Raw genomic sequence first — 13,012 nt, forward strand, 5'->3', positions numbered from 1 at the left:
ATTATCACCGTTATACCAAGAATCAAAAATCAAAATCACGGTAAAATATCGGTAAATACACTATTATTTTGACCAGTATTTTGGAGAGGGACCGATAACCGTTATACCACCGTTATTAACAACATAGATTTTGTTAACACAATAAGTACTCTTATTTTATGTATTATTGTGTTAGTCAATCTACTATATTTATATCAAAGTATAATATAACGATAACAAAAAATACATACATTTTTACATATTTTTTGGTTTCAAAATCTTAACTAGAATGCCCGAGTTGAGCCATGAGTTAATTATCTAGCATTTTAAAAATTTTAATGGCTTAAAAACTTAAAATATATATGTAAATGTAGATCATTATATATAAAAAAAATATTATAACAAATAGAAATTTTGTTTTTTATTTGTTCACCACATTAAATCAAAAAGTTATGTTTCCTCCTTCATTTTAAAACTAAGAAATAATTACATACCCCCTTGGGAAATATTGTTATACTTTATCTATATATTGTTATACCTTATCTCTTTTTAGATTTATTTTTTATGAATTTTTTAATTTTGCCCTCTCTATTTATTTTCCTTTTATACCGATTTGACCATATACTGACTATTACCAAAATGACATGTTTAGGACAATTTGGGGAAATATTTTCGGATAACTAACCCATCAAAAATCATTATCATGATCTACAAAATGTCTCAAAACACTTCAAGAGCTTATGACACTTCAAAAAGCTTTAATGTAGCTCTTATGAAAATATGACAAAGGGCCTGTTCTTTTTTTCAATCATTAAGTGCTAAATGTGTTAAGTGCCTGAATGTATTAAGTAAAAAATAGATAATTGACAGTTATTTTTGTTTATTAAGTAAAAAAAAACATGAATTTTGACTGAATACATTAAATTTAATTAAAGTCATTGAAGAAAGGAAGTGTTATATTTTGAGGTTCAAGTTTTTTAGGACTAACATATAAACAAAAGAAATTAATCAGTTAGACTATTAGGAACAAGGCGTCCGTATCCCAAAAAGTACCCAAGAACGCCTGAGAACGCCAGGAACACCGCCCCCGGCGGCGTTCTCGAAGGAAATTCGACAAGTAGTGGCTCTTCAGGGACGGGAGGAAGTTGAGAGTCTCCATGCAAATTTGAACGTTATAAAGGGCCATTTTAATTCTTTTTCTTTTTCTTCCCCATAAAACCCCTTCCAAGAAATTCCTTCCAAAAAACCCCTTACTCCAAAGAAACTCCTTCCTCCATGATGGCATCCTACATGACAACAAAAATACAAGAACCCCTCACTTGAGAACCCATTACTCCTAATAGTCTTAGTGGAAAATATAGACCATAAAGAATACCATCAGGACTTGACCAGTTTTCCATGTCAAGTTATCATATTTTTGAACATTAGCATGTCAAATAATTCAGTTTTAAGTTTATTTCTATTAGAAATCATCTCATTAAAAGTTCTCATGTAGTATTACAGCGCACAAAGTGTTTCGCAAACATTCTATAGAAAACAATATTGAAGTCTTTAAAAAACATGATAATAAATATTAAAAGAAAATTGACCTTGCTACGACTTAAGTTTCATTCCCTGCTCGCTTGCTCCAAAAGTCATCATCTCAAAGCAGCTTCACAATCTTGCTAGTATCTTTGTGCCCAATAAACTTATTGATAAAGTAGGCTTCCTATGTACGAGACTGCAAGGCATGAATAGTTGTCTCGATAATCCACCCCAATAGGACTAATAAGTTTTGAATTCGGTTCATAAACGAAAAGATTACGCATAGAAGATTTTTGCATTTCAATTACAGGTCGACCAGTTTTGCTGAATCCAAGTACCCGTTTTATTGATGCACGTGGCGCCTTAATAGTATATAGCTTTTTAAACGAATGATGAACACCATCCTCCAACGTCATCATCCATACATCATATTTGGGATTCTTTGCATATCTATTAGTATCAATAACAACAAGAGACTACTTATGCATAGATAAACCCAATTCATGATTTTTTGCTACACTAGGTGGAAGGGATATTTCCGAAAACACTTCACTGGCAACAACAGTTTCATAATTGACATTAGGGACCGGTACGTCAACACGCTTATTAATGGATGGATTCCATATAACAGCAAACGCTTCGCTTACATATGTAGTATAATTCATAAAGCCATGGGAGTAACCAATTACGTACGAATGCGGGGTGGTTTTTTCAGATAGTGTAACTGAGTCCGGAAGAGGAAATGAGAACTTATAACTCACATTATCATCATCATTGAATATATATACATGTTTTCGGTCATAAAAACTTACGAGTAATTTTTGATTATCATCACGAGCAAGGTAGGTGTGATCAGAGATAAATCCGGAGGTGCGTATGGTGGATTTCCATTGCTTTGAGACTAATCTGAATCGAATCAATGAATTGACTGGAAGCCTTTTCATTATTTCAATTTGTAATTCGAATGGTAAGTAACGGCGTTTCCGGATTAGCCGCCTATTCATTTTAGCAGCCGGAGGTGTGATTACTTTGACAACGATACATATATAGGAAAACAAAAAATGAAATTGGTTAGGCCCAATAGGTAGATGATTAGAAAGTTGGGCCGAAGCCCAAATGTAAAACCCTGGCCTCATGATAAACCCTAGAAACAAGACCTTCCCTCCCTCTTTATATAAACCTCTTTCAAAACCCCTTTTATTTCTCATTCCGCCTTCCCAAAAACAAAATTCACACACACACAAAAAAAAACTTTTGTTTCATTCTCCTTCTGCAATGGAATTTTGGGGTAATATTCTCTTACTCATCTAACGGTATATGTGTGTGTATATGTATCGGTTTAGTTGCTGAATTTGTTTGTTGTTGATTTATTTATAGGCGTTGAAGTGAAACCAAATGAAAGCCTTAAGGTCCCTGTTGAATTTATGAAGCTTCTTCACATCTCTCAGGTATTTTCTATAAATAAATTTACATATATATGATTATTTATTTTTATATGTGTATATAATAATGTTTTTGTGTTGCTGAAAGTATTTTATTTGTTGCATTTAACTGATATTTATTTTATATATGTTCAATAAATCACCACCTTTAGTAGCACTGTAAATCCAATAACTGACCTATTTATTCTTATTTTGTTGATTTTGTGAATGTTAATTAATTTTTATTTGTGAAACATAAATTATTATTTTTTTTTCTCGCATCTTAGCTAACAAAATCATCAAATATTTATGTTTTCTTTGTATTGAATACTTGTTGACAAGATGACAACAAAGTAACACAGTTGTCAAGTTTTTGCCCCTAATAACTAGCTTGAAGTTATTTTTTTCACATTTAACTGGTAATACTTGGGTGTTAGGCTTTTTAAATATTATTTTGATTCAATTGTTATTATAGTTTTTGTATGTTTTTTTTTTCGCTTTTGGTTTAATGTTTGGGGAAAATGGTTTGATTTAAGGTTGCATTGGGAGAGGTTAAGGACGGGAAAGACGTGAAAGTCCCGGTGAAAGTTCACATTAAGGATAAGACCCATATGATTGGGACTTTATCATCTACGCTTGCACCCCAAATTCTTTTTGATTTGGTTTTTGAGCAAAATTTTGAGCTTTCTCATGGCTGGAAGGATGGTAGTGTCTACTTTTGTGGATACATTGCTGATGCCCCTCTAGAATATCCTTTATTATATTTGACTGTTTATGTTTTTATAGTCTGTTTTATTATTGTTTTTCTTAGTTTGTTTACTATTTCATGAGTTTGGTGATATGTTGAAATTCATTGGTTATTGTGTATCCTTGACTCTTGTTTTTTGTTTGGTCTACGGATGATGACTATTCTGTCTCGGGTAAGTCTTGTATGAAATAGTGAACTGGTTTGTTGTGTTGTTTATTTTAGCATACTAATGTTGGGTTCACTTTTGGTGTTGTTTAGATTCTGATGAGGAAGAAGCTGCATTAAACTTCAATGAGAATGGTAAGTTACACGGATGTTTGAATATGCTGTTTAATGTGTAAACTGTGTTAATAGGATTGTTCTGTTTGGATGTTTAGGTGCTCTTAATGGAAAGACAAAGGATTCTTTGAAGAAAGTGAAGATTGCAGATATTGAGTCTGAAGATGATTCTGACTTGGAGTCTGACTCTGGGGATGATTCTGAGGCCGATGATGATTCTGAGAATGACGATGAATCTGAAGAAGAAAAGGAGGAGGTAACAAAATTTAGTGGTTCCTTTTTGATAGACTTATTGATCTAGTTTTACCAAGTCTTGTTGTGAGTTTCACATGTATTCATTGAATTTGATGTGAGATTATGGTTTAATGTTTGTTCTTTCAGGTTCCTAAGAAGGTTGCGAAAAGACAGGCTGAAGCTGCACCCAAGACTCCAGTTTCTGCCAAGAAAGCAAAGCCCAGCGCACCTCAAATTTCCAAGCCCAGCACTCCTCAAAATGCCAAGTCCAACACCCCTCAGAAAACAGGTTAATAATATTTGTGTAATTTTAATTAAGTCAAACTTATTACAAAGATTGTAGTTTTGGTTGATCTAAGCTTGATGATTATGGTAATAACCGATGAACATTGTTGAACACTATATATAACCTCGGATAAGTAGATGGTAGCATCTTTATTCATATTTTCAACATAATATTAGACATTTTGAATAACCTGTCCTTTATTGTTGCAGGAGGAAAGAAAGGCAGTCACACAGCAACCCCTCACCCTAATTCAAAACCCAACTTCAAGAAGAACAAGAAAAGTGGCAACCGATCATAGACACTAATTATCATGGAGCAGGGATATACGTAGTGATGGGTTTATTCAAATTTTTGTCCTGAAAGCATCTGCTATGTTGCATCAATATTTTTTGTTTTATTTTTAGACAGTTATGGTGGCCTTTTGGTCTGATGATATTTCCATGCGTTGTTTTATATGGAATGTTTATGTAATATTGTAGACAGCTTTCTGAATGTTTGAAGTTGGTTAATTAACTACGTCCAGTTGTTTACAATCTATTGAATCTATGCTTACCAAATGCAAATGACTCTTTTACTTTGTAAATTTGTATTTATAATTGGACTAGAACTAATTTCTGGCAAACCATGGATCATGTACATCAGACTGCCATAGCTGATGTAGTTGATTGCGATGACTAATAGCCCTTACTAAATTTACAGATGAACATGAACTGATATTTGTGAATTGAGTGCCATGGCTGACGTAGTTGATCACAGTAACTTGCATATTGACAACCCTTAATTGAATCATATTAATCGTCATAGATGTAGACAATAATGTAAAAGTCAGAAATCTGTATATCTAAGTAATCTGATACTCCTTTATAATGATTATTCACCTCTTATTTTAGTAAAAGATTAGAAAATAGTTTAGGAAATTACTAGATTGCTTTTAATAAACAATCTTTAAAGAAAAGGGTTATTAGATATTATCAAAATTACCTTTAATGAATTAATTTACACTTTAAACTCTTATCTTTTAAAATATCACTATCACCATTGTATCAACTTACACGGTTAGACCACTCGACACCAATTATCGATGTCATCGATTACCACCCGTCACCGACACCACTAAACTACCATCGCCATCACCGCCGCTGCATTGCGCGGGTATAATGCTAGTCCATTATAGATCAAATGAAATTTGTGTTGAGTTTTAATTTTTGGTTTTGCTAACTATAATGCCCGTTAATTAAAATGGATTTAATGAACTTGTTATTTAAATGAAGTCCGAATTAATTACCATTGTTTCCTTACCATTTGTATGTGAATCCCAAATATATGACTTTATATTTAAGTAATATTTTACTTCATTAACTGCAATATAAATAGTGTTGTGGGAGCAAATCTCAATTAATTATTATATGGAAAAAAAATTTAATCAATAAATCAACGAATTGACTCGAAGCCTTGGCATTATATCGATTTTTAATTTGAATGGTAAGTAGACGTTGCATGATTATTTTATTTTATTTTTTGAGTATTAAACTTGATTGTTAGTTTCATAGTGATTATAAACTGGAAATGTGTCATAAAAAGAAGAAATAACATTTTAGTTTCCTCATGACTACAAAACACAACATGACATTAAAGGTCGTTTGGTTCTCGTAAATTATGGGATTCCGGTAGAATGAAATTTAGAGTTTCCTATGTTAATCTAACATGACAAGGATGAAAATTCAAATTTCATTTCCACTAAATTCCCTTCGACTTTGGGAACCAAACGATTCCTAAGTTTTCCCGGAAGATCTGTCGATATACCTAGCTTTAATGTGCCACTAACTGATATCGAATGGCATGGAAAAACAACAAATGCTAATCGTACATCCAAGTATACACAAACTGGGTGCATAGAAACCTGGTATAGAAAAGTATTGAGGAGTACTATAGCTCAAGAGAAGAAAGCCCAATAAAACTATTAACTTATTATACAGGGTGCAAAGGCAAGCAACTGTTGACATAGTCAAACAACTAATTTCTTTATGTAGGTAACATGGATATGTTTAAGTGAACAAGAAACGCAGGTAATGAAAAACACGATTAGATATTACAAATTGTCCAATTCTGTTCGATTTATTGATCTGACCAACCAATTCATATGGTTTGATCAACAATTTTTTTTTTCTTTTTCATTTATTTATTTATTCATTATTTTCCCCCCCCCCCCCCCCCCCCCCCCCCCCCCCCCCCTCTTTCTAGCACAAACTTTAAAATAACTTATTCAAGTTGAAAAAGAAAGAGAAAAGTAGAAGTTGGTCCGCAAACGCTAGGTTGCAATTTAGACCAAAGCACAACAATGGACCAAAATTCAAGATTGCGATTTGGATGATTAGTTTGTGAAAGGAACTCTTAGATGAAAGGGTTAACTATATACTTGTGTAGTTGTGTTTTTGTTATGAATAAAATCGCCACAGAGGAAACCACGCTTTGGCCTTCAACAGCTATGAGGAAGATGAATGTTGATCATCCGTCAGAATTTGGGATACATAATTGCACAATTTTAACCAAACTTCAATCCGCACAATATCAAACCCAACTTTCGGTTCATCCATTTCAAAATTCTCCAAATGGGGGCACAAGATTATTCTGTTAGTGTTTTTGAATCCGGAGAGGGGAGTGATTCCAAATCAGTTCATTCAAGAGGAAGTGATTTTAGTTCAGTCAAAAACTCAAAAATGACTTTCCAGGGGAGTATATCACGTTATATGGTCAACACAATCAAATCAGCGGTCATATTTTAAGGAAATACAACTTGCAATACAGTGTTGTGCTAAACATTCACCAATATCTGCGGTTATTTGTGTGAGCGTTTACTCGATGCCAAAATTTCTGATCATTTCTCTGGATTGAGTGGAAAAGAAAATCGACATATACGAGTTCCTTGCATGTCACACACAAAGCCAACATGAGTTAGTCATGCTTTGTGAGGATTGAAAGCACAAAACCATTTAACCACTTAAAAGCAAAGATGCATTAACGGAAGAACAAGATTCCAACAACATCAACATACAAAAATTTAAAAATACCGAATCACTTGTCCAAATAAGAATACTGAAAATTTGAATCTAAACTCAGTGAATCCTCACCCCTAACCTCATTACAATAACACATAACACAAGACTCTCAACTCCTGCACCTGCAAATCCCTGTCACACGACCATCAGAATACCCTTGCCTGTAAAAAAAATCATAGTAAAGCAGCAGTTAAGAAAATTAATAATAATATTCTTGTTCAGAAGCAGGGCAACCTGGACCTGCACATCTGAAAAATAATCTGCAAAGTCAAATTCAGCTATATTGAACAAACAAGAATACATAAAGCCAGAACATATCACCTAGCCTTGAAGTGTGCTTAATTATTACATAGAACCTGACTGCAAAAGCACAATCAAAGACACAACTAATGTACGAATGTACACATAGATTTCTCAATCCGTTAGTAAAAAGCCTGATTTAGTGGTTTAATACACAGTCATTTGAACTCTGACCTACAACATGTGAAAAGAAACAAATCCAAGCTGTTTTTTTAATGGAAAAAGAAGTCCACTAAAACTGAAAAGTAGAACCATAGAGCGGAAACATTTCGGTAGCCAGAAATGGCAACATCCAGTACTTGGAAAGAACACTGATTAATTTGGGTTAAGATGGGTTTGTCTTAGGCAATTGGTTAAGTATGGAATGAGCAAACGGCTACAAATAGTTAAGGGTGACTTAAAGTTTTTTTAAAAAAGAAGATTCAAAAAACAAGAGACTTGTAAAAATGTATCCGGGTCACCCTGCCCTTTTTGCCCTCTAACTCTCTAAGACACGATAATGTATTAAAATGAATGAAGTAAATCATAGAAAGACAATAGTTTAATAATCCAAATTCAAAGAATTGTAAACCTGCACACCACCTGCACAGTGGAAATGGCAGTAAGACAACATTGTTGTGGTTCGAAGGACAAAAAGGAAACCTCTATCTAAAAGATGGCAATTTTGAACCATTTGCTTAATAAATGCGTCTAATTTGAGGTTTTCTTCTCACTTATTTTTTCCCCCCAAAGGGGTTGAACAGGTTGGTCACCAAAAGTGTATTTAAATAAATATTATTACAGAAACAATATAGTTAGTAAATTTTGATACACTGATTACTTACATATTTACTCTATGTATTCAATTCCATTGCCCAAACTGCCCATTTGCCACCTCTAACGCTATTTGGAAATATTGATTGTCAGTTAGAAGCAAGATACTAACCAAACAAACATCCAATTTAGTACTCAGATTGCTGATCGTAGGATCCATCACCATTCTTCATATAATTGTTTCTGTTTGCACTATCATCCGCACGCCTTTCTTCCCTTTGCCTGTTCCATTGCTCAATTTTGGCACGCCTTTCTTCACTACCTTCCCTAACAGGACTATGGTGTCTTTTACCTTCCGAACTTCTGCTGCGATCTCTCCTATGCAGTGGGCTTGTGCTCCTGTGTCTCCTGGACCGACTATCATAGTAGTAATCCCTATCCCGGTCCCTATCATCATACCTTCGGCTATGGCCACGGCTTCCATGGCCCCGCTCATCATAGCTTTTATGTCTATATGGACTTCTGCTCCTGCTCCGGCTACGGCTATGCCTTCTGTACCTACCGAACAGCTCCCGCCTCAATTCCCTGTGGAAAAAAATAGGAAAATGAGAAACCTAAAAATGTGCAGTATATAACAGGTGTTCAGATCTATTACGACTTGAGATCTCAACACTTTTTTATACTGCTTATCTGATACTAATATTGATGTCAAATACTCGGTTTCAAACTAGCTATGCCAAATATAACTACCTAAAGGTTACATATTCATTCAGTGGCGGAGCCACTTTGAACGGAGAGTGGACCAAGGCCCATCCTAAGTATACTAGTGACATACATATATTATACATAGTCTGCTGGATTTTAATCTATCTTACCATTTTGGCCCATCCCATGTAAGAAGTTTCAATTTTCAAAAAACAAGTCAGTCAAATGTTTGGTCATCTTATATCTGTAAAAGTATTTTTTTTAAGTAAATCTCGAAAATAACAAAACTAAAAGGTAAAAACATCCTATGGTACGTATATCTATCATTCTTATGAACCATTAATTTTATTTCTGACATTAACTCGTTATTATTAACTAATGATTAATATAACTAATAATTTTTCATTATCTTCAATACTATATATAGCCTATTGTAAGGATGTCATTGTTTTGCTAATTGTTTGTATTGCATCATTATATTATTGAATATTTTTATTTGGAACTCCTTTAGAGTATTTCAATTTGTATATGTCTAACACGTGTTTATGTAATGTAGCTATATATTTTCTAAGTATAAAGTAGATCGTCATTCACAAAACAAAAGTTAAAAACAAATGTGTTTTACTACAATATAGATTGCTTTATATAATCGAAGACTAAAAGCATCAAAATAAGCTATATTATGCATATTTTCTAGACCGTTTTTACTTGTTTTTTGTAGCTAATAACATGTTTTTCCTGAAAAAAATATGGTTGACTTGTTAACTGTCTTCATTCTTTGTAAAGGTTGTAACTAGGTTTGTTATAATGATTTTGTTCAATTACTGTTGTCTTGGTATGATTTTGCAGTTCTATTACTCAATATATTATATTGTCGTTATTTGTTAGCGATATGTCTATTATTTATTAACTAAATGATATTGCGTCATCACCATTGTTCGACTAGTGTTCACAGAAAAACGAGAATTTGGCCCTTCCTAAGTAAAATTTCTGGCTTCGCCACTGCATTCATTTGACCTAAAATAGCAATTTGACTTTGATTACTCCGTATTTCATATCACATAAACACTATCAATATGCACGTGAAACAGTACCATACTGTTTCATATATGGCCAATCTTAAATTTTAGGAAGAATTAAGACATGACACATTAATAAAATAACCTGCCAATCTTTTTTAGATGCATAAAGTTGCAATAACCACCACGATTGCAAGTGTTCTCCTCATATTGCCTGCAAGTAGCTTCCCGGAAATCAGTCACTGGTGAAAAGTCAACGATGATGGGTCGACCTGCAGAATGTTCTCAGATTTGATTACACGCCATAAAAAAAATAACAGATAACTTAAAATATCCATGTCATCAGCAGAGAGGATACCAGCATAGAATCTCCCTGTAAGGTTCTTCAGTGCTTTTGAAGCATATTCTTCCTCCCTAAACTGAACATAAACATTTCCCACCTGTAAAGCGGCAACATAATGATCAGACGATTATTGATTATCCCTACTAAAAACATATTGCAGACGGTGTCAGAAATTTACCATGTGATCGGCAAGATTGTCACAGACATTCAAACTTTCAATTTCCCCATATTTGTTCAGCTCCACAAAGAGATCTTCATAAAAATCCTAAAAATTACATCATAGAAATATGCAGAGTTAGGGTATGTATACAAATTCTAAAACTTGTCATAGAAAAAAATATATAGGCATCGTGTGATGATACAACTGACATTGCAAGGTCAACGGAATACGCTATATATAAACATCACCACAATGATTTCAAACCATGAGTGAAACAACAACTCTACAACCCTTACGAGCAAATTAAACAAGTTATCATCCTCTTCTTTCGCAGATCTTAGATTTTGGTGGCTGCTTATAAGACTTATTATAACCAAGTTGAAGTGGACATAATTTGTTAAATAACCTAAAATGAAAACTAAAAAAACAAAAAAAAACATGTAGTTGTAACTTCTAAGGCATCTCAGTTAACTTTTGGACCCTAAGCAAAATACGAGCACATGGTGATACGATATACAAAACTATACATATATGTATATACCTCAAAGTGATCTTGGATTTTTCTAGGATCGATAGGATTGCCTTGAGCATCAACACCAGGAGTAATCATATCCGGGCGCTGATACATATTAGATAACAATAATGTAGGGCTTACACTTGGCTTTGTGTGTAACCTCGAACACCGATCGCCGTGCCTACACGCGCCGATCTTGAAATAAAATGGACAGTTTACTCTGTCTTTCTCCGTTCCAAATATCGATGCCAGATGTTCCGCCATTCTTTCTTTTTATTAAATCACACTCGCCTCTCAAATTAGGGTTTCAATTTTTTGTATACAGTTTTTGGGGATTATTATGGAGAAAGCATAGGGGGAGGCTTAAATCAGAATATATCTGACACGGCTGCCTTCTGGATACTTCTAAATTGTATGTACATCGGAAATCGGAATATATGTATAGTTTTCTTTTCGTTTATTTATTTAGAAAAAAGAACTTTAACAGGAATTGGTGGTTTGCCCGAGTGGTTTAAGGGGGAAGACTTAAGATCTTCTGCACATAAGTGCGCGTGGGTTCGAACCCCACAGCCACCATCTTTTTTTTTTATTTTTAAACCTATTTTATTGTTTTAAACACTTCTAAGTCTTAACTAGTGACTTTATTAGCCTCAAACGGGGCTTAAAAGTCGTATTTACGATTGTTTGATGCAGTTCCATTACATTTATTTATATTGATAGATGTGGTTTTGTTATGATATAAAAATCAAATTGGATGTCATACTATCAAGTTCAAAAATCTATATCAACTTACACAATATAACATCATCACCACCATTAATAGCTCCGCCGTCATCACGCTTCCATCACGACCATTACGGTCGCATTGTGCTTGTGTCGTGCTAGTAATAATGGTTTAAATATCATTGTCAGTTTTAGTAATCAAGTCAATGTTGAGACCTCTTGCTTGAAAGTTTTATCCTTGCGATCTTAAATTACATATATATTCAATCAATAACATTCAATTTTGCCCAAAAGAACAAGAAAAAACAAAGGGAGTGTTTGGTTCATGGAATTCTTTGGAATTCTTAGGAATTGGAATCTAAATTCCATTCCTTTCATTTGTTTGGCTAAGAAAAGGATGGAATTGGAATGTAAGAAATTCCATCAAATTCTTTAAATCATGGAATTTACAATTCCTTCAACATCTTGAATTCTTGATGGAATCTTTAAACAATCCATGGAATTCACTTATGTTTACCAAAATGCCCTCTTTTAACTATAGATCAAATAAATAAAAAAAAATTAAAATCCTTTTGTAACCCAATTCAATTATCCACCGGATGTTGACCATCAACACCATCCAACACCGAGCTCCGTCGTTGATTATGACTTGCGGCCGCCGCTGCTACTTGTGATTTCTGACCATGTCGCTGGGAAAAATGTTAACCCCATCGGGTTCCATCTGCTGTTGTGCGACCACCAACCAACCCGCTAACTACCTCTTGCCACCGGTGCTTACCGTTTCCGGCCACCGCCGCTGATTCTTTTCTTTCTAGTCGCCGCTGATTCTATTTTTATATTGTTAAGCAATAGTTTGTTTACTAATCGTTGTAGGATTAAAAAATTGAGATCTTGTTGGTATGACTTAAATAAAGAAAAAGGGCGGTTGGGAAAAAAAATTTGATCGGAGTTAAAATTTATAGATTAGG

The 13,012-nt window shown here is 33.9% G+C and overlaps 2 protein-coding genes and 1 non-coding gene across 3 annotated transcripts; 2 read left to right on the forward strand and 1 right to left on the reverse strand.

Moving 5' to 3' along the window:
• Positions 1 to 2,703: 2,703 nt before the first annotated feature.
• LOC122581317 (histone deacetylase HDT1-like) lies at positions 2,704 to 4,987 on the forward strand. Its single transcript, XM_043753531.1, has 8 exons — positions 2,704 to 2,791; positions 2,881 to 2,951; positions 3,461 to 3,672; positions 3,822 to 3,844; positions 3,931 to 3,972; positions 4,050 to 4,207; positions 4,333 to 4,474; positions 4,681 to 4,987. Exons 1-8 carry the CDS (start codon positions 2,779 to 2,781, stop codon positions 4,767 to 4,769), a joined length of 750 nt encoding a protein of 249 aa, XP_043609466.1. The 5' UTR covers positions 2,704 to 2,778; the 3' UTR covers positions 4,770 to 4,987.
• A 2,473-nt stretch (positions 4,988 to 7,460) lies between these two features.
• LOC122584943 (splicing factor U2af small subunit B-like) lies at positions 7,461 to 11,693 on the reverse strand. The gene is made up of 6 exons (XM_043757033.1): positions 11,349 to 11,693; positions 10,826 to 10,912; positions 10,663 to 10,744; positions 10,450 to 10,576; positions 8,753 to 9,165; positions 7,461 to 7,688 (listed from the first exon to the last, which is right to left on the reverse strand). The coding sequence occupies exons 1-5, from the start codon at positions 11,583 to 11,585 to the stop codon at positions 8,769 to 8,771; spliced, it is 930 nt and encodes a 309-aa protein (XP_043612968.1). The 5' UTR covers positions 11,586 to 11,693; the 3' UTR covers positions 7,461 to 7,688; positions 8,753 to 8,768.
• Positions 11,694 to 11,813: 120 nt separating this feature from the next.
• On the forward strand, positions 11,814 to 11,897 carry TRNAL-UAA. Its single transcript has one exon. It is a non-coding gene; the product is annotated as a tRNA-Leu (tRNA).
• The last annotated feature ends 1,115 nt before the right edge of the window (positions 11,898 to 13,012 follow it).

Source organism: Erigeron canadensis, chromosome 1, assembly GCF_010389155.1.
Source record: "Erigeron canadensis isolate Cc75 chromosome 1, C_canadensis_v1, whole genome shotgun sequence".
In the NCBI taxonomy this organism is placed as follows: Eukaryota; Viridiplantae; Streptophyta; class Magnoliopsida; order Asterales; family Asteraceae; genus Erigeron; species Erigeron canadensis.